We start from the raw sequence: 22,500 nt of genomic DNA on the forward strand, positions 1-22,500 counted from the left end.
TGTCATATTAGATCAATTGTGATAGGCAAATAAGCTGTAGTGTTGATATTAGCGTAATAATAAAGCATATTTTCCTGCTTCATGAGACTGAGTTCATGGCAACCGACAGTGGCTTCAAAGCCACCTTATCTTTAATGGGTAATGTACTGTGTAGGTGCTTTACATAATGAGAAGCATTTCTTTTATTCATTGGAACCATGGCTAGGGCTAAAAGTAAGCAGGTTAAAACAATAAATGGAGAAAAAGAAATTGGAATGACTTATGCAGCAAGTAGCGCCACCAAATAGTACCAGCAGGTTGGTGTGGCGACTCTGGAAATTTGAAATTATGCTAGCCAAAGTTAGTGCCGAATAACTGATTGCTGGATTTGTGATGGCGGACCTGTATACGTATTATGCAGTATGTACATATTAAGATTCACTTTAAATGTTGCAAGATATTTTTTTTTTTAACTACATATATGTAATGGAATACCATTTTCCACAGCAGAACAAGCTCCAGTCAAGGGGAAAATATTGGTAGAATTGAAAATCAATTAAGCAGTGATAATACCAATGATAGTTCAGTCAATGACTGTTCTGAAAACTGGCCCATTGGAACAACTGCGAGTCAGGAAGAGGAAGAGGATGAGGAGGAGGATGAGGATGATAGACAGTCTGTAGCATCTACCACGTCCAATCTCAGTGGACTGTCTGACTTTTCAAATTTTTCTGGAAAGGACTGGAAACCTTGTGCTGGTGAGTTGTTAAGCTTGGTAATTACTCTTTTTTTATTGAAATACCTAAGTGTCATTCATAATCTCTTGATGAACTATTAATTATATAATGGAAAGGAAATAGGGGTTCCTGCTGCTTCATTGTTAGAATGATGATAATGTGTAGAGAAATAAAAGTATACTGTACTAATGAACTTGAGGAAATGATACTGATAAAATATTAAATTATATGGTATGACTGATCGAATGGGTTGTTATAACTTTCACTAACAATTAAAAATACAAGTTGAATTAACATGCATGTGCAAAGGTAAAAGTACAAAATGGATGAATTAATATACTGTACTCTGTTGGCATATATAGTACACTATTTACATTTTAAAGATGTACTAGAAAGGATTCAGTTTTAGCAGTACCCTAGTACTGGAAAAAATATACATGCAGGAAAACCTTTATTGTACATATTCACCCATGATCATACAGTGAGATCAGGTAACCCAGTGCAAAAGGAGCACTGAAGTAGGCCCACTGTCCCATGCTAGGTACAAAATAAGGGGGGGATGAGGAGCATAAAGGAGAAAATAGCAAGAATAGAGGAGCACTGCAACAAGCATACTGGCCCATATTAAGTTTCTGTTGGTGATATAGGATGACATGGGCAAGGTATACATCCTCATTTTGTTCAGTAGTATTGGTGAAATCTACAGATGTTTTTTGGGGAGACTGTTTACCTTTGTGAAAGGTACATATAAGTATACGTGAAGGTGTGTGAATAATTAAACGTGATACTAAGAATGAAGTGCTTAACCCTTTCACTGTCCGTCACATAGATCTATGTTATTAATGCCAGGGTCCCACATGTAGATCTACATTATTGATGCCAGGGTCCATCCCTTAGTACTCAAAACCTTTACCTCCTCCCTCCAATCTTTCCTAGGATGACCCCTACCCCTCCTTTACTCTCTAGATTATGTGCCCTCCTTGTCATCTTATTTTTTTCTCCATCTTCTGACGTTCAAACCATCTCAACAGCCTTTCCTCAGTCCTCTGAATACTACTTTTGGTAACTCCACTCCTAATCTCCAAGCTCTGAATTCTCTGCATCATAATCACACCACACATTGCCCTCAAATGCATCTTTATTGCCTCCAGCCTCCTCCTCACTTCAACATTCAAAACTTATGCTTCACACCCCCTTCAGTATTGTTGGTATTACTATACTTTGGTGCATTCTCCTTTTTGTCTTCATGGCTAAAGTTCTCTGTCTCCAAAGATGCCTCAGTGTATCACCCACCTTTTTCCCTTCATCACTTCTAAGATTCACCTCATCTCTCAAGGACAAGTCCACTTCCCAGATATCTGAACACATTTACTTCAGTACTCCTTCCCACCAATCTAATATCCAGTCTCTCAATGCATATATTTTTGGGTACTCTCATCACCTTGATCTTTCTTATGTTAAATTTTAATTTCTTTCTTTTGCATACTCTCCCAAATTCATTTGCCAATCTCTCTCTCCTACTTAACCCTAACCTGTGCCTTGCTATCCACATAAAAGCTCCTTATTTCTTGAAGTGACCTACTACCTATTCCATATATTTGCAATATCTGCTTCATTGCTCCCTTAACCATCCTATTATATGCTAATGAAAAGTTCCTTAACTTTATCTAAGCATTGTTCACTTATGTGCTTCACTGTACACTTGATCTACACATTCCCTACCCTTCCTAAAACCTGTTTAATTTACTTAATTGCTTATGCATTTCATGGAATGAGTAAACATTGGTTTTAAAAAATAGTTTTTACATTTACATGCAGTACAATTTTTTTTTTTCAACAAACCAGCCATATCCCATCGAGGCAGGGTGACCTAAAATGAAAAATGAAAGTTTTTCTTTTTAAAGTTTGTACGTAATTTGTTTGGGAAATGTATGTAGAAAATATATATCTTGCATGTATTTACATAAGCTTCATGTATTTCAGGTCCCATGTCTTGGGTACAGCAGCAGATGATGCGTGGGGTCAACCCACGTATTATCCTCACCCATGTCCTGGGGACTACAGCTGAAATTCCTGAAGGAGTGGCTGATGTAACATTGTGGCGGCTTATTGTCAACATGTTGTCAGAGCCTCCAAGAAGAGAAAAATTACGGCACATCAATACTATTGAGGATGTAGTGAGATTAATGAAATCCTGTCGGAAGATTATTGTCTTAACTGGTGCAGGGGTTAGTGTTTAGATTTGCATGTTGTTTTAGTGATATCTGCATTAAAATTAAAAAAAATATAGGATTAAACAGAATTGCACAAAAAACCATACAGGTTTCCCTCACTTTGTGTGAATTCGTTTATGTGCAGTGATCATATTTATACCAGTAATTTGCTATATCACTATGTACTGTAAAATTACATTCTTATGTGATAACCCAAGTCCAGCCCTATTTGATTTTGTAACAATTTTCTTAAATATCTTTACTGGTTTATATTGAAGTTCATAAAGAATGAAAACAGATTTGGGTGCGGGAAATCTAATTAGCAATATTTTGACTGTACTTCAATGATTGGTTTTCAATTTAAGTGTCTTGTGTCAGTTCAAAAGACAGTGGATACCCAGCCAGATGAAGTTGGGCTCTGCCGACACAAATTCTGGACTAGGGGGTTAAGGGAGGGAGATGTGTATTCACAGATTCATGTGTGCAAGTCAAACAATGACAGGCTGGTTGATTGGTAGTGAAGGGAGGATTATTATGGGTTTTGTGTGTGAGGGGCTTGGACTTCAGCAAGGATGTATGAGCATGTTAGGTAGGAGTCAGTGGAGACGAATAGTTTTTATGACGATGTGCTGTTGAAGTATGAGCAGAGTAATCTTTATGAAGGGATTCAAGGGAAACCAGTTAGCTGGACTTGAGTCCTGGAGGTGGGAAGTACAGTGCCTGCACTCAGAAGGAGGGGTGTTGATATGTTGCAGTTTAACTGTAGTGTAGGCATACCTCTGGCAAGACTGATAGAGTGAATGATGATAAAAGTGTCTTTTTTTTTCGGGTCACCCTGCCATGGTGGGAAATGGACGATGTGTCAACAAATAAATAATGTGTATAGAAAAGTAGAATATTTTTCCCAATTTTTTTATGGGGATTGCTTTTTTTTTTTTATACCAGATTCATTTTTTATTTAAATTGATCATTTGGTGAATGTGTGGTAAGCTCATATTTTTCTGGTAAACATTGGTCAAGAAATGTGGACTTTGCAAAGTTTCAGAACAAATCATGCTTTACCAAAATTATTTTGGATTCACTTTATGAGAATTAGCTTTATGCTTCATGGGTCAAGAATGAATGCATCAATCACATAAAGTAAGGGAGGTAGACCTGGAAATGCTTATGAAGGTTTTAAATGTCTCAAGATATCTTACTTTTAATATTTGAAGTCTAAAGTTTTTATAAATTTTTAGTTTTATATGCAATTTCTGTATTGTATTGTAATTACAGGTGTCAGTCTCGTGTGGCATCCCAGACTTCAGGAGCAGAGATGGAATTTATGCGCGCCTTGCTGTTGACTTTCCTGATTTACCAGATCCACAGGCAATGTTCGATATTCACTACTTCCAGCGAGATCCTCGTCCCTTCTTCAAATTTGCCCGGGAAATCTACCCAGGACAGTTCACTCCTTCTCTTTGTCATAGGTAATTACTAATTTAGGTATATTTTAGATTACTGCTCCCATAAAAGTAAACATTTTTCTCCAGACTCTCTCTTAATTATCAGTACAGTAGACCCCCAGTTTTCCGTTCCAGAAGGTTGGCCGAAAACCGAAGTAATATTTCCCATAAGAAATAATGTAAATCCAATTAATCCATTTCAGACACCCAAAAATATTAACAAAAAATAAATTTTGTAGAGAATAACTATAGTGTTATAGGTAGTAGGTTGGTAGACAGCAACCGTCCTGCCAGGTGAGTGTAAAACGAAAGCCTGTAATTGTTTTGCATGATGGTAGGATTGCTGGTGTCCTTTTTTCTGTTTCATAAACATGCAAGATTTCAGGTACGTCTTGCTACTTCTACTTACCTTAGGTCACATTACACATACATGTACAAGCATATATATATATACATACCCCTCTGGGTTTTTTTCTATTTTCTTTCTAGTTCTTGTCTATTTCCTCTTATCTCCATGGGGAAGTGGAACAGAATTCTTCCTCCGTAAGCCATGCATGTCATAAGAGGCGACTAAAATGCTGGGAGCAAGGGGCTAGTAACCCCTTCTCCTGTATATATTACTAAATTTAAAAGGCGAAACTTTCGTTTTTCCTTTTGGGCCACCCCACCTCAGTAGGATACGGCTGGTACGTTGAAAGAAAGAAAGAACTATAGTTTTATAGGTAGTAGGTTGGTAGACAGCAACTGCCCAGGGAGGTACTACTGTCCTGCCAAGTGAGTGTAAAACGAAAGCCTTTAATTGTTTTACATGATGGTAGGATTGCTGGTGTCCTTTTTTCTGTTTCATAAACATGCAAGATTTCAGGTACGTCTTGCTACTTCTACTTACCTTAGGTCACATTACACATACATGTACAAGCATATATATATATACATACCCCTCTGGGGTTTTTTTCTATTTTCTTTCTAGTTCTTGTCTATTTCCTCTTATCTCCATGGGGAAGTGGAACAGAATTCTTCCTCCGTAAGCCATGCATGTCATAAGAGGCGACTAAAATGCTGGGAGCAAGGGGCTAGTAACCCCTTCTCCTGTATATATTACTAAATTTAAAAGGCGAAACTTTCGTTTTTCCTTTTGGGCCACCCCACCTCAGTAGGATACGGCTGGTACGTTGAAAGAAAGAAAGAACTATAGTTTTATAGGTAGTAGGTTGGTAGACAGCAACTGCCCAGGGAGGTACTACTGCCCTGCCAAGTGAGTGTAAAACGAAAGCCTGTAATTGTTTTACATGATGGTAGGATTGCTAGTGTCCTTTTTTCTGTCTCTTAAACATGCAAGATTTCAGGTACATCTTGCTACTTCTATCTACACTTAGGTCACGCTACACATACATGTACAAACATATATATACCCACCCCTCTGGGTTTTCTTCTATTTTCTTTCTAATGCTTGTTCTTGTTTATTTCCTCTTATCTCCATGGGGAAGTGGAGCAGAATTCTTCCTCTGTAAGCCATGCGTGTTGTAAGAGGCGACTAAAATGCCGGGAGCAAGGGCCTAGTAACCCCTTCTCCTGTACAAATTACTAAATTTAAAAAGAGAAACTTTCGTTTTTCTTTTTGGGCCACCCTGTCTTGGTGGGATACGGCTGGTTTGTTGAAAAAAAAAAAAACTAGTGTTGCAGCTCTTCAGTGGTTAATCCATTCATTACTTACCTTAAAATATCTGTAGTCTCAATGTAGGAGGCCTGGTCACAGACCAGGCCGCGGGGGCGTTGACCCCCGGAACTCTCTCCAGGTAAACTCCAGGTAAGGGCGAGAGGTGAGTAGTATTTATTTGTAGGAAATCAGTGTAGGTAGCTGGTAGATGTAGGTACACATATGTAGTCCCTCTGGGCAACACCTAATGGCTACCTACATTGAAGAACACAGCCATATTATGATCATCAACATAACATGTTCACTGAGTTTAATCGTTTCTAACAATTACCTTAAGGTGCCATAATAAACAAAGGGAGAAGTAATGAATAATTCATGCCGAGAATTGTAAACAAACGCATATTAACCCTTTGACTGTTTCCGACGTATAAATACGTCTTACAAGCCAATGTTTCTGACGTATTTATACGCATAAATTCTAGCAGCTTCAAATCAAGCAGGAGAAAGCTGGTAGGCCCACACGTGAGAGAATGGGTCTCCATGGTCAGTGTGCACCATATAAAAATATCGGGGAGCCAGTGGTGCATTGTGGGAATGCCATTTCAGTTGTCCATTTTCAGCATGTCTAGCGGTAAGAAATATGTGATTCCCCAGCAAATCTGGGACTCTTCTCTTCCCAAGTGATGCTCTAACACAGATGGAAGTGTCAGTGAAGATCAATTTCATGATTTGGAGGAGTTTGAGACCAAAAGCAATGGAGGAGGAGGGGGAGGAAGAGGAGGAGGAGGAGGAGGGGAGGAAGAGGAGGAGGAGAAGAGGAGGAGGAGAAGAGGAGGAGGAGAAGAGGAGGAGGAGGAGGAGGAGGAGGAGGAAGAAGAAGATGTAATAATATTGTTCCCTTGAAGCAAGAAAAAAAAAAGTCCACCCCATGACAGTGACAAGATAAGGGGAGATAACATCTGATAAGAGCTGACTTTGATGAGCATAAACGAGGGTAGAGCTGATAAGGAAATATTACATGACCATCGCCCTCCCTTTGTTTTTGCTGGTACACAAACATTTCTGTCTGTCTATTTGTCTGTCAAGCTCCCTGTCTGTCCATCTAGCTCTCTGTCTCAGAGAGAGCCACAAGACTGTGTCATCACGTTTACTCACATCTTCAACCAGAGTATAGCACTTTGTCTGGATTTCTTGGGTTATCCTAGGTAATTTACACTATGTATACTTGTATTTATGTGTACCTGTGAGACAGAGATAGGCAGACAGATAGAAAGAGAGACAGATTGAAAGATATAGAATGAGGGAGAAAGATAATTAGATAGAATGGAGGAGGGGAAGCAGCATCTGACCCCATTGTTTTGACAGGCGGGAGGGGGAGTGAGTAATGAGACAATATGTCACTTTGACAGCTGCCGACTTCTGACTCAAAACATTTATAAGCCACACACTAGCACACAAGACAAGGAGGAGGAGGAGGAGAAGAAGAAGGAGAAGGAGGAGGAGGAGAAGGAGGAGGAGGAGAAGGAGGAGGAGGAGGAGGAGGAGGAGGAGGAGGAGAAGGGGAAGGAGAAGGAGGAGGAGGAGGAGGAGGAGAAGGAGGAGGAGGAGAAGGAGGAGGAGGAGAAGGAGGAGGAGGAGGAGGAGGAGGAGGAGAAGGAGGAGGAGGAGGAGGAGAAGGAGGAGGAGGAGGAGGAGAAGGAGGAGGAGGAGGAGGAGAAGGAGGAGGGGGATGATTGTTTGTTTGTTTTTGTAAACAAGTTTTGTAAACAATATATTGATAATTATGTTTGTGTGCTTATTGTGTTGTATACAACGAGTGTATATATGTACATTGCACCTTACTTTGGTCTCACAGGCCACATAAGTTATGTGAAAAAATAAAATAGTGAAAAAAACAAAAAACCTTCAAATACAAGTAAACTAAAGTTACCAGGTGAGCGGCAGTCGCCGCTGTTGCCATACGCGGCTCATTTTCTGCAAACTTCACGGCTCTATATCTCGGTAAGTACTGATGGCAAAATTTTTTTTTTTGGACTAAAACACTCAGAAAAATAATCTTAACATTTTCATAAGAAAAAATAATTTTTTTTTTTTGAATATTTGGCGACATAGAATGACAGTTTCAGAGAGGGGCCTGAAACAGTCAAAGGGTTAAGGGCGGTGACTGAGCCAGACACCAGATTCACAGTTTTCTCTAACGCTCGACCAGAGAAAACGTAATGTTTTCCACCTGATTCACCACTTGATAGCATACGAGCATTGCACGTTCTTATGCTGTACGCTATGTAACGTGTTTCTTGTATAATTTTGAAGAAAATATCATAAGATGGATTAATGAAAATGTCTATATTAACCCTAAATAAGACATTTAATGTGCCCAAGAGTGATTATTATTAAGTATTAGTATTATAACTATGGCGATAAGACTAGAGGGACTCTCGTAGTGAACAAGTAACAAAGGCATGTTTATATACTGTGTAGTATGTTTCTTCCATAATTTTGAAGAAAATATCATAGATTAATGAAAATGTCTATATTAACCTAAAATAAGACATTTAATATGCCCAAGAGTGAGTCACAAACGTATGAGTGGCCCAGGTGAATGCATCTGGTACCAACAATTTTCGAGCAGATGTACGAAATCTGGGGGGAAATTTCGCCAAAAAAAAGTGCTCGATTTCTGAATTGGCTGATTTCTGCACCGGTCGAAAATCAGGGGTCCACTGTACTGTATTCAAAACATGGGTATTGAAAATTATTCCAGCAGTATTAAAATTCTTGGGTAATTTGCACATTTGCACATTTGCCTACCAAAATAACATGCTCTATAAGTGAATAACTAAAGTGTAATGAACACTTGTCAATGCTCAAAAGTAACCCACATGGAGACAAACACAGGTTGATTGATCTGTATATTTCGACTCCATTCTGGGATCCTCTTTGGCAGAAGTAATTAACCCTTTGAGGGTCGACAGACCCTCTCTGAGACTCGTTCTCAGGGTCGGCCAAATTTAAAAAAAAAAAAAAAATCTCATGAAAAGATAGAGAATCTTTTTCTGATCATAATGACACCAAAAGTATGAAATTTGCTGGAAAACTTACGGAATTATGCTCTCGCGAAGTTAGCGGTCTTGGCGATGTTTACGCATTGGCGATTTTGCCCACTTTCAGCCCCATTTTCGGCCAATTCCACTGTACTAGTTGACAAAAAACATGAATATTTCGCTAGAACTCCATTTTTTCTATCGAATGAGTGCAAGAAACCGCCCATTTACCAATTTCAACTATCCAATAGAGTAGTCAGAATTTAGCAATTTTGCCAATTTCACGCAAATTTCAAAAGATGCCAATTTCCGAATAGGGTCCAGAATAAACAAGAAAGATATTCCTGGCACTAAAATGACATTTCCTCTGTTCATTAGTCACATCTCAAGGCCCCTCTTACATTCTTTTGCTTTCCACTTTGAATTTTTATTCTCACAAAAAATAGAAGATTTACTGTTATGCAGACTACTGCATTGGTGTAAAAAATTGTATAAATAATATTGGCGCACTTGCAAAAGAATATTAGACTCACCAGTTGACGTGTATTGGACGCTTGGCATGATTTGTTTACTTTTGAACTTTGGTAAAAATCGAACATTTCTGCTACTTTGAGCTCAATTTCAAGGTACTTTTCATTGTAAAACAAGTTAAAATCATCTCAATTTCTGTAATATGTCTTCCGTTCTATAAAATGAGACCAAGAAAACTAGAATACAACAATAAATACCATACGTAAATACAGTGCAAAGTCGTTTTATTCCAAAAAAACGGTCAAATTTTTTTTTTCTCATTATGCACTGTGTGCTGCACGATTTTTTTTATACTGTGCACACCGACCACATAGACCCATTCTTTCATATGTAGGCCTACCAGCTTTCTCCCACTAGATTTGAGGGCGCTAGAATTTAGGGGTACTAGTACGTCAAAAACCCTGGGTCGTAAGCCGTTCTAGTACGGCCGAAACCCTCAAAGGGTTAAATATTTACTTGTAGAGCATGTTATGCTCTGCAAGTATAATGGTACATAAGAGATCATGAAAACCGTAAGTGAAGTGATATACAGTGGACCCCCGGTTAACGAACTTTTTTCATTCCAGAAGTATGTTCAGGTGCCAGTACTGACCGAATTTTTTCCCATAAGGAATATTGTGAAGTAGATTAGTCCATTTCAGACCCTCAAACATACACGTACAAACTTTCTTCTTTCAACACACCGGCTGTATCCCACCAAGGCGGGGTGGCCCAAAAGGAAAAACGAAAGTTTCTCCTTTTACATTTAGTAATATGTACAGGAGAAGAGGTTACTAGCCCCTTGCTCCCGGCATTTTAGTCGCCTCTTACAACACGCATGGCTTACGGAGGAAGAATTCTGTTCCACTTCCCCATGGAGATAAGAGGAAATAAACAAGAATAAGAACTAGAAAGAAAATAGAAGAAAACCCAGAGGGGTGTGTATATATGTGCTTGTACATGTATGTGTAGTGTGACCTAAGTGTAAGTAGAAGTAGCAAGACGTACCTGAAATCTTGCATGTTCATGAGACAGAAAAAAGGACACCAGCAATCCTACCATCATGTAAAACAATTACAGGCTTTCGTTTTACACTCACTTGGCAGGACGGTAGTACCTCCCTGGGCGGTTGCTGTCTACCAACCTACTACCTATAACACGTACAAACGCACTTACATAAATACACTTACATAATTGGTCGCATTTGGAGGTGATCGTTAAGCGGGGGTCCACTGTATAAGGATCAGAATTTAGGACAAGTATGCTTGCTTATTTGAATGCAATTGTATGAGAGAATGTTTTGAGTTGTTATATGTCGATGATGAAAGGCAGCAATTTCACGTATTGGGCAGGAGGTATAACATCTTGTAGGAGTGAGGAAGAGTCAGGTGTGAGGGTAGATGAAGTGTGTGAGGCATTGGATAGAATGAAAAGGGGGTAAAGCAGCTTGGATAGATGAGATTAAAACAAATGTTTAACCTTTGACTCACAACCCCAAATCCTGAAGTGTCTCCTGGTGTCGAATAATTTTTGGAAAAAAAAAAAAATATTTTTTCTTATGAAATAATAGAGAATCTTTTCCAGATGGTAATGACACCAAAAGTACAAAATTTGATCGAAAGCTTATGGAATTATGCTCCTGCGAAGTTAACGATCTCGGCAATATATTCGCATCGGCAATTTCACCGACATTGAGCCCTATTTTCGGCCAGTTATATTGTTCCAGTCAACCTAACTCATAGCAATTTCTTTAGAACTCCATTTTTTCTATCAGTTGAGTACAAGAAACTGCCCATTTACCGATTTCAACTACCCAATAAAGTGGTCAGAAATTGGCAATTTGGCCAATTTCATGCAAATTAAAAAAGATGCCAATTTCAAAATAGGGTCCAAAATAAACAATGCAGACATTCTTGGCACTAAAATAACATATCCTCTGTTCATTAGTCACGTCTCTAGGCCCCTGTTATATTACTCTTGCTTTCTATTTTGATTTTTTATTCACAAAAAATAGAAGATTTACTGTCATGCAGACTACTGCATTATTGTAAAAATGGTATAAATAATATCAGTGCACTAGTGAAAGAATATTAAGACTCCCCAGTTGATGTGTATTGGACATGTGGTGTGATTTGCTTACTCTTGAACATTGGTAAAAATCAAACATTTCCGCTACTTTGAGCTCAATTTCTAGGTTGTTTTCATCGTGAAACTAATCAAAATCATCTCTATTTTTGTAATATGTTTTCCATTCTATCAAATGAGACCAAGAAAACAAGAATACAACCATAAATACTACAGGAAAATACACCTCAAAGTCTGCGTTTTAATTCAAAAACACAGTTGAAGTTTTTTTTTCTTTCATGCACTGCATGCTGCAGGATTTTTTTTATACAGTGCACACTGACCACACAGACCCATTCTCTCACATGTGGACCTACCAGCTTTCTCCTGCTTGATTTGAAGCCACTAGAATTATTGAGTATATACAGTAGGGCCCCACTTATATGGTAGGTTCCAGGCTGTCGCCGGAAGGCAGAACGCCATTTTTTCCATTTATAAATGCATATTAATGCCAGACAACAAGTTTACACTAAATTATATTAAGTTAGTAATAGAACTAGGCATTAAAAATACACAAAGGAAAATACATTCACAGTAAGTTCTTTACTTATCTTAAAGTATTTGTAATCTTAATGTAGGGAGAGAGGTGAGTAGTACTTATTTGTAGGAAGTCAGGTGTAGGTAGCCCAGGTGTAGGTAGCCCTGGCTCCCCATCTCATACTTAATATACAATATTTAAAACATCCCAGAGAGGTAAAATACACATACAGTACACTCATTATTTACCTTAAAATATGTGTAGTCTTAATGTAGGAAGAGAGGTGAGTAGTATTTATTTGTAGGAAGTCAGTGTAGGTAGCTGATAGGTGTAGCCTGCCTGGGCTACACCTACTGGCTACCTACACTGGCCCAGAGCCATATTATTAACATCGACATGCCTTGTTCACTGAATTTAATCATTTCTAACAACTACCTTTAGATGCCATCATAAACGAAGGTAGAAGTAATGAATAATTCATGCCGAAAATTGTAAACAAAAGTGAAGTGAGGGAGTGGCTGGGCCGAACGCAGATTCATACACGTTTTCTCTGATGGCTGAGCAGAGAAAACGTAATGTTGTCCCTCCACCCGGCTACCACACAGCTCCACAAGTATTATTATCAGAGCACACATAAAATATGCAATAAATGCCAGACAACAAGTTTACACTAACTTATATTAAGTTAGCAATAGAAATATGCATTAAAAACACAATAAAAGGTAAGATACACACAGAGTACACTTATTACTTACCTTAAAATATTAATATTAATGTGTGAGAGGTGAGTGGCAGGGTGTTTATTGAATAAAATCAGAATGGCACACCATCATCCTCTAACTTGGCACTTAAAGCAAGAGGCTTACGACTTCTCTTTTTATTACAACTAACCTTAGACGCTATCATCAGTGAGAGCCAACTAGTTAATGAAAGAGTAAACGAGAGAGAGAACGAGATACAGAGTTGAGACAATGTAAGAACACAAACTGAACAGGTAGTGGACAATCACTTGGTCAGGCGAAATAAATGCGTATTAATGTGTGTGTACTTTTAGTTCATTCACGTCCATTTGCAAGAGTTTGTAAAACATTTACCTCAATATTTTTTTTATTATAATAATAATTACCTCACAATACAAATACTCTTACATTGTGTACAAGTTAGTTCTGAATAAACAAACAGCAACACACCATTTTTAGAGTGAATAAAGATAATAATATTAATAATAATATTATTATTATTAATAATAATAATAATATTATTATTATTTTTTATAAAAAGCACTAAACTCACAAGGGTCATGAATTGCTATATATAGAGTAAAAGCATACGAAAAGAATATTTTTCTACAGGTATCCCCCAGTTTGATTAGAGAAAACGTAATTCTTCCGACACTACCTACACAGCTGCTTTGTAAACAAGTCTCATATTTACATCAATTTTTATTCTGTGAGTGTGTGTATCATGTTTATATGCTATGTAACGGGTTTCATATATAATTTTGAGGAAAATATCATAGATGGATTAATGAAAATGCCTATATTGATGTAAAATAAGACATTTAGTGTGCCCAAGAGTGATTATTATTACGTAGTATTGGCGTCATGAGTAGAGACAGACTTAGCGATTTTAATGTGTACCTGCACACCAGCACAGTGTGTAAGTATATTTAGGTACAGGTACACATAAGTATAATTATCAGAGTACATATAAAATATGCAGTAACTTTAAAACGCTTGAAATTTTGGAAAGTTTCCTGACATAATAGATGTGGTCACGGAAAATGTAAACAAACCGGGTGAGGGGCGCCGTATTTGAAAGACCGCTTCCCATATAGCAAATTTTGGTCATAATTTGACATCGCAGTATTAGCGGAACACCGTAAGGCAAAACGCCGTAAAGCGGGGCCTTACTGTATATGTCCGAAACACTGGCTCGTAAAACGTATACATGTATATACGGCCAAAACAGTCAAAGGGTTAAAGCAGGTGGAGTATATAGCTTTGGAATGGTTGGTGTCTTTGTTCAATATACAGTGGACCCCCGGATAACGATATTATTTCAATCCAGAAGTCTGTTTGGGTGCCGTTATAGACCGAATTTGTTCCCATAAGAGATATTGTGAATTAGATTAGTCCATTTCAGACCCCCAAAAATACACCTACAAAAGCACTTACAAAAATACACTTACATAATTGGTCGAGTTGGGAGCTGATCGTTATGCGGGGGTCCACTGTATACATGAATGAGGGCAAGGTTCTTAAAGACTGGTATAGTGTATATACATGTATAGGTCTTTTGTATAAGGGAAAGGAGACAGGAGGGAGTACAGTGGACCCCCGCTTAACGATCACCTCCCAATGCGACCAATTATGTAAGTGTATTTATGTAAGTGCGTTTGTATATGTATGTTTGGGGGTCTGAAATGGACTAATCTACTTCACAATATTCCTTATGGGAACAAATTCAGTCAGTACTGGCACCTGAACATACTTCTGGAATGAAAAAATATCGTTAACCGGGGGTTCACTGTATAAGAATTATAAGAAAATATGTTATATAAGGGATATGTTATGTATCTTTATACATATGCTTCTAAACTGTTGTATGGGTGCCTCTGCAAAAAACAGTGATTATGTATGAGTGAGGTGAAAGTGTTGAATGATGCTGAAAGTATTTTCTTTCTTTTTTGGGTCACTCTGCCTCAGTAGGAGACGGCTGACTTTGGGAAAAAAAAAAGCCTGTGGAAAAGAAGCCTTCCTCTGTAGGTCATGCGTGTCATATGTGGCAACTAAAATACCAGGAGCAGTCTGGCAGATGTTGCAAATGTATGGAATATATAGTAGGTTACTAAAAACAGTAAAGAGTTTTTATACAGATAGCAAGGCTCAGGTTAAGGTATGTAGGAGAGAGGGAGGAATGTGGATGGGCCATATGTATGGTGATGTTCAGTGGGTTCTTGAAGAGACAGTGGTTGATTGAATGATAGTGAATGTGTTAACTAGGAAGGAATAATGAATTGCACAAAGGTTTACACACTACCCCTTTTCCCAAAGAAAGTGGTTAACTAAAATTATGTAAATTTTTAATAGCATTTTAAATTTTGCACCAAGACTAATCCTAATATTAATTTGCTAAAATTTACTTGATATAAAATATCATAGCATACCTAACCTTTCTAAGAAACTACGTAACTTTGGTTAACTGTTTTCTGTGGGAGGAGGTGGGGGTGAATATTCACTTGACCTAAAAATAACAATAGCTTTAATGAAAAGACATGCATGCTTTTGATATGGGCATTTTGACTGACAGAATAGAAAGCCTTGCTTTTCCATTCTCCTCTTTTTCCTACAAAATTTCCCCATAATTCTTTTTCTATAAATTTTGCCTTTTAACTAAGATTAAAACTCACACTGCTGCTGTTTCCTTGCCAATGTTTGTATTATTTGTTCTACTGCTTCTGAGTAAATACACTACCTTTAATCTGACTTAAATCTAAATCATAAATTGTTGTCATTTATTAGTTTATTGAAAATTTATTTTAATTTTTATGTAAGGTAAGAAATTCTTAATTTCTCATTAAATCTTCCATTTTCTTGCATAACATTTTATATTTTGTCATTTTTTTTTTACCCTAATGAATCAGTATGTGATTAATTACATCTATTGCCATTATTAAAGTAGTGCTTAATATATTATGATGTAATTTAAACTTAATGATTTTAAAATTTGGTTGTCAGAGTTCTCTTCATGATGCACAATAGATGAAATCTAAATTATCCTTTTCTGTTAGAAGAAAGAAGCAAAAAAATTATGCAAGAGTAATAATTTTACAATTTCCAGCATATGTTGTGTGATATTTTAGCTGAGTTTGATAGCTTAAATCCTCATTTATTGAGAAAATAATTATTTTAATGAGAATTCAGTAATACAGTCTCTCCTTGCTTAATGACAGAGTTCTGTTTCTAAGAGTAGGTCAGTAAACGAATTGGTCATTAAGCGAGGAGCATACTATACTGGTAGTGGGTTTGTGTCAACCATCTTTAGATATTATTTTAATGTCACCTTTGCACCATTTATAAAATTTTTAGTATATTTTTAAATGCTTATACGGTAGTGTACTGTATATTGTAATAAGCAGAATAGAGGAAATCAGCTCTAATACACATTACTTAGGTATGCATACTGGTCAGAGAGCTGGTCATAAGTCCGACTCGTCACTAAACGAGTATGTCGTTAAGTGAGGAGAGACTATATGTTTAACACTTGAAAGTTCCCAGTTATTTTAACAAACTACTATAGCTGTGAAGGGCTTGAACCCATGTCATCTGTGCTCTTGATGTTGGACATATCTTCATTTGTGGGTTCAAATCCTTTGCAGTCACAATTATTTGTTTAAATTGCAATACAGTGAAACCTTGATTTAACTGACTTCAACTTAAAGGATTTTGGATTTAACAAAATCCATTTTCTTCACAAAGTTCAGAAACAGCAGACAACATTTGATAATTTCAGAATTGTCTGTTATTGTCCACTGAATAAATTGATTTCAGATTTAATGGACAAAGTTTGTTAAATTAAGAACTGTTATTGTTACGATCATAGAAAAACAATCTCATTGTTCTGATACAATAGAATTGGCATTACTGGACACCCTCTCTTTCCTATAGTTCAATAAATTGAGGTTTCACTTACTGTGTATTTAAAGAAGACTAAATTGCTTATGATTTTTGTTAAAAAATTTTCAAATATTTCGTAAAATTTTACTCAGAAATTTTCTGACTGTATGTATAACTTGCAGATTTATTCGTCTAATAGAACAACATAATAAATTATTGCGGAATTACACGCAGAATATCGACACTTTAGAACAAGTGGCAGGAATAAAAAATGTCATTCAGTGCCATGGTAAGTAAATATAAATTTCTTTGATAAATGTTGAGAGCTAGTCACTTTTAAAACATTAAAAGTTCAGAATGCAATGTGAACTGCACTTTGTCAGAAGAATTGCACCATAGGTACAGTTCCTACCATATATTTAGTGAATATGGTACTTTATCACGACTCATTTCTTCATGATATTTAGCCAATTTACAAGGCATAACTTATTTTTATTTGGTCTACCTCAAGAACTGTACTACAGTATTATGAATAAAAACTCCTTGAAGACAGAAAATTATCTTTGGCATGCAAATTATTTTGTAGCATGAATATTTTTTTTAGAAAGACCACTTATGGAGAGATTATTTATAAAAATAGTATGTCAGTATGCATGCATGCATTTACAGAGCAGGCTTATGTAAGCATGTTAAATAGGAGTGAATGGAGGCAAGTGGGTTTTAATGGATGTGTAACTTTTATGAAAGGATTCATGGAAACTGTTTAGTCAGATTTGAGTCCTAAAGGTGGGAGGGACAATGCCTACACTCTTGAGGGATATTGCAGTTGAAGGACCCCTACAACATGGAGAAGATCTGGGCCAGGACCTGTCCTGGCAAACCTATCTGAACCTGAAGTTTTGAATAAAATGAAATGATTTGGAGGATAAATGTAACTGTAATGTTTTAACACTTCTGGAAAGATGGTGAGTGAATAAATGATAGGTTTGAATGTTGCAGCAAGGAGGAGGCAGTAGAGATGTCGTGTTTGATGGCAGGTGTGTTGTGTGAAAATGCAGGAAATTTGTAGTTTGAAGATTAGAAGGAGGTGTGGAGTTACCAAAAGTATTATTCAGAGGTCTAAGGAGGGGTAGTTGGAGTGGTTTGAACATTTAGTGAGGATGGATAAAAATAGGATGAATAGGAGGGCATATACATCTGGGGTGGAGGTAAGAAGGGGTAGAGGTCATCCTAGGAAAAGTTGGAGAGAGGGGGGTAAAGGAGGTTTTGAGTACTAGAGGCTTGGACATCCACCAGGTTTGTTTGAGCATTGTAGATAGGAGGGAATGCAGATAAATGGTTTTTATGATTTGAGGTTCTCTTAGAGTGTGAGCACAGTAACATTTATGAAGAGATTCAGGAAAACCTGCTGGACTTGAGTCCTGGAAATGGGAAAACAGTGAAGGTGGTAGAGGGTCATCTAAACTATGATGCCAACATCCTTCTGGTAAGACAGTGAATGATTGACAGTGAAGGTGTTTCTTTGTTGGGTCACCCTACCTTGGCGGGAGGCCGCCTGAATTTTAAAAATTGCAGCATTGTATTTAACGGGTGTATCAGGGCATCAGTTTTGGTGGGTATTGGCTAATTTTGGTAGTATCAGTATCAGCCTAAAACTGAGTGTGTGCACTGGTATCGGTATCAGCAAAAACAGTTGGTATTGTCCTTAACCTAGTACAGTATTTAACAAAAAATTACAGTATATGCTTTATCTTAGCATCTATATATGAAAGAGCTAGTGTGAAATACAATTTTTTTGCCAATTCTGCTTAACTTCCATTGATTCAGAAAGGCTTTTATGACAATTATAATTAAGGTTCATCATGTTACTCAAGATTCTAACATTACTACATGGAATTTTTAATGACTCAAAAATTTTAATGCATTCATTAAAAATATCTGACCCATAATTCATTACACCAAAATACACATTTATAAATGGTAAAAGTTTTGTTTTACTTGTGTATGCAGCTACATACTCATAAAAGATCTTCATCCTAGTGAGTGTTCTGTCCTGTAATTGTTTTCATGTGTTTTTTGTAACAATCTTGCATTGAAAAAATTTTAGTAGAAATTTCTCTTGCTTTTATAGGTTCATTTGCTACTGCCACCTGTCAAAGATGTGGTCATAAAGTTGATGCACATGCCATAAAAGAAGACATTTTTTCTCAACGAATTCCCCGATGTACTCAGTGTGCAGAAGATGAAGAGAGAGGGAATGAAGAAAGAACATCAAATGAGCAATTTCAGAACAGATCACTAGATGAGGCCTCAAGTACACAACAGGACACACCACCCATCATACATTTAATGCCTCACAGACCGCCAGGTATGTTAAATTATTGTCACTGGTGCAACTGTTATGTTCTCTTATTAGCACTGTACCTTTTATTTGCATTCATGATTGTTTAGTTTTATTAAATATAAATTAACAGTTTTGCTTAAAGTTTTTCCACTTTTTAGACCGGCCATTTTTTTTCTACCTGTTTTGATGAATTTAAAAGAACCCACTGTGTAATATTCAGAAAAAATTTGTACACAAACAAGTATATACAGGAAGGCCCCACTTATACGGCTGGTTAGGTTCCAGGCTACCGCCGTAAAGTGGAATACCCTTTTTTTCCACTTACAAATGCATACAAACACTAGATAACAAGTTTACACTAACATATATTAAGTTAGCAATAGAACCAGGCATCAAAAAACAATAAAAAAGTACAATACACACATAGTGCACTCATTACTTACCTTAAAATATTTATAGTCTTAATCTAGGGTGAGACAAGTAGTATTTATTGTAAGAAATCAAGTGTGGTATGTATGGTAGTCAGCCAGGCTACCATACCAGGCCAACCCACCCACACATACAATTCTATGATATTTAAGCATCCCAGAGCGATAAAATGTATATACAGTTCACTCATTACTTACCTTAAAATATTATTTTTTTTTTTATTATCACACTGCCCGATTCCCACCAAGGCAGGGTGGCCCGAAAAAGAAAAACTTTCACCATCATTCACTCCATCACTGTCTTGCCAGAAGGGTGCTTTACACTACAGTTTCTAAACTGCAACATTAACACCCCTCCTTCAGAGTGCAGGCACTGTACTTCCCATCTCCAGGACTCAAGTCCAGCCTGCCGGTTTCCCTGAACCCCTTCATAAATGTTACTTTGCTCACACTCCAACAGCACGTCAAGTATTAAAAACCATTTGTCTCCATTCACTCCTATCAAACACGCTCACGCATGCCCGCTGGAAGTCCAAGCCCCTCGCACACAAAACCTCCTTTACCCCCTCCCTCCAACCTTTCCTAGGCCGACCCCTACCCCGCCTTCCTTCCACTACAGACTGATACACTCTTGAAGTTATTCTGTTTCGCTCCATTCTCTCCACATGTCCAAACCACCTCAACAACCCTTCCTCAGCCCTCTGGACAACAGTTTTGGTAATCCCGCACCTCCTCCTAACTTCCAAACTACGAATTCTCTGCATTATATTCACACCACACATTGCTCTCGGACATGACATCTCCACTGCCTCCAGCCTTCTCCTCGCTGCAACATTCATCACCCATGCTTCACACCCATATAAGAGCGTTGGTAAAACTATACTCTCATACATTCCCCTCTTTGCCTCCAAGGACAAAGTTCTTTGTCTCCACAGACTCCTAAGTGCACCACTCACCCTTTTCCCCTCATCAATTCTATGATTCACCTCATCTTTCATAGACCCATCCGTTGACACGTCCACTCCCAAATATCTGAATACATTCACCTCCTCCATACTCTCTCCCTCCAATCTGATATCCAAACTTTCATCACCTAATCTTTTTGTTATCCTCATAACCTTACTCTTTCCTGTATTCACTTTCAATTTTCTTCTTTTGCACACCCTACCAAATTCATCCACCAATCTCTGCAACTTCTCTTCAGAATCTCCCAAGAGCACAGTGTCATCAGCAAAGAGCAACTGTGACAACTCCCACTTTGTGTGATTCTTTATCTTTTAACTCCACGCCTCTTGCCAAGACCCTCGCATTTACTTTTCTTACAACCCCATCTATAAATATATTAAACAACCACGGTGACATCACACATCCTTGTCTAAGGCCTACTTTTACTGGGAAATAATTTCCCTCTTTCCTACATACTCTAACTTGAGCCTCACTATCCTCGTAAAAACTCTTCACTGCTTTCAGTAACCTACCTCCTACACCATACACCTGCAACATCTGCCACATTGCCCCCCTATCCACCCTATCATATGCCTTTTCCAAATCCATAAATGCCACTAAGACCTCTTTAGCCTTATCTAAATACTGTTCACTTATATGTTTCACTGCAAACACCTGGTCCACACACCCCCTACCTTTCCTAAAGCCTCCTTGTTCATCTGCTATCCTATTCTCCGTCTTACTCTTAATTCTTTCAATAATAACTCTACCATACACTTTGCCAGGTATACTCAACAGACTTATCCCCCTATAATTTTTGCACTCTCTTTTATCCCCTTTGCCTTTATACAAAGGAACTATGCATGCTCTCTGCCAATCCCTAGGTACCTTACCCTCTTCCATACATTTATTAAAATATAGGGTGAAATGAGTAGTATTTATTGTAAAAAATCAAGTGTGGTATGTATGGTAGTCAGCCGGGCTACCATACCAGGCCAACCCACCTACACATAATATTCTATTACATTTAAGCATCCCAGAGCGATAAAATGTATATACAGTTCACTCATTACTTACCTTAAAATATTTGTAGTCTTAATGTAGGGTCAGGAGTAAGTAAATGAGATAAAACGAATAAATGAGAGAGAGAAAGAATGAGTGCATGAGAGAGGACAGGCGCAGAGTTATGTAAACAAACCAGGCGAAGGTAAGTTTTGTAAATGAAGTGTACACGTCTAGTTTGTGTACAAGTTACATTGTGTACAGGTTGTCTCTACATTGATACGGTGGAATAAATAAAGAAGAACACTCCCATTCTCATGTAACATCATTTTGAGAAGAAATGATGCTCTGAGTGAAGGCAATGGAAATAAGTCACTCTGACTTTTTTGGGTTATCCTAGGTTCTCTACACATATGTTGTTATGTATGATAATCTATGTAACTGTATTTGTGTATACCTGAATAAACTTACTTACATACATACGAAAGGAATAATTTTCTACAGTTACCCCCAGTAACACATTTTCTCTTATGTTAGATTAGAGAAAATGTTATTCTTGGCATCACTTGTACAAGTTATCTGGCTACCACATCTCATATTTATGTTTATTTATTCTATTGTAGGGTGTATTTATCATCTTTTTATGTTATGTATCGTGTTTATTATATAATTTTGAAAAAATATCATGGATGGATTAATGAAAATGTGTATATTAACGTAATATACAACATTTAATGAGACTCGGTGATTATTATTATTATTATTATTAGCATTTCTAATATGGCGTCATTTGTGCAAGTCGTCTGCTACCACATCTCATTTTTATGTTTATTTATTCTATTGTGGGGTGTATTTATCATCTTTTTATGTTATGTATCGTGTTTATTATATAATTTTGAAAAAATATCATAGATGGATTAATGAAAATGTGTATTTAACGTAATATACGACATTTAAATGAGACTCGATGATTAT

The 22,500-nt window shown here is 37.3% G+C and overlaps 1 protein-coding gene across 2 annotated transcripts in view; it reads left to right on the forward strand.

The window, feature by feature from the left end:
* Positions 1-22,500, forward strand: part of Sirt1 (Sirtuin 1) — a 69,249-nt gene that overhangs the window by 21,410 nt on the left and 25,339 nt on the right. The window contains exons 3-7 of one of the 2 annotated variants that reach the window (XM_070104113.1): positions 490-737; positions 2,700-2,944; positions 4,205-4,398; positions 16,989-17,095; positions 18,938-19,174. In XM_070104113.1, the coding sequence (XP_069960214.1) occupies positions 490-737; positions 2,700-2,944; positions 4,205-4,398; positions 16,989-17,095; positions 18,938-19,174 (1,031 nt within the window). Of the gene's footprint in view, positions 1-486; positions 738-2,699; positions 2,945-4,204; positions 4,399-16,988; positions 17,096-18,937; positions 19,175-22,500 lie in introns of both variants that reach the window. The other variant, XM_070104104.1, reaches the window with a different exon arrangement.

The sequence above is a fragment of the Cherax quadricarinatus genome, chromosome 5 (assembly GCF_038502225.1).
Source record: "Cherax quadricarinatus isolate ZL_2023a chromosome 5, ASM3850222v1, whole genome shotgun sequence".
NCBI lineage: Eukaryota > Metazoa > Arthropoda > Malacostraca > Decapoda > Parastacidae > Cherax > Cherax quadricarinatus.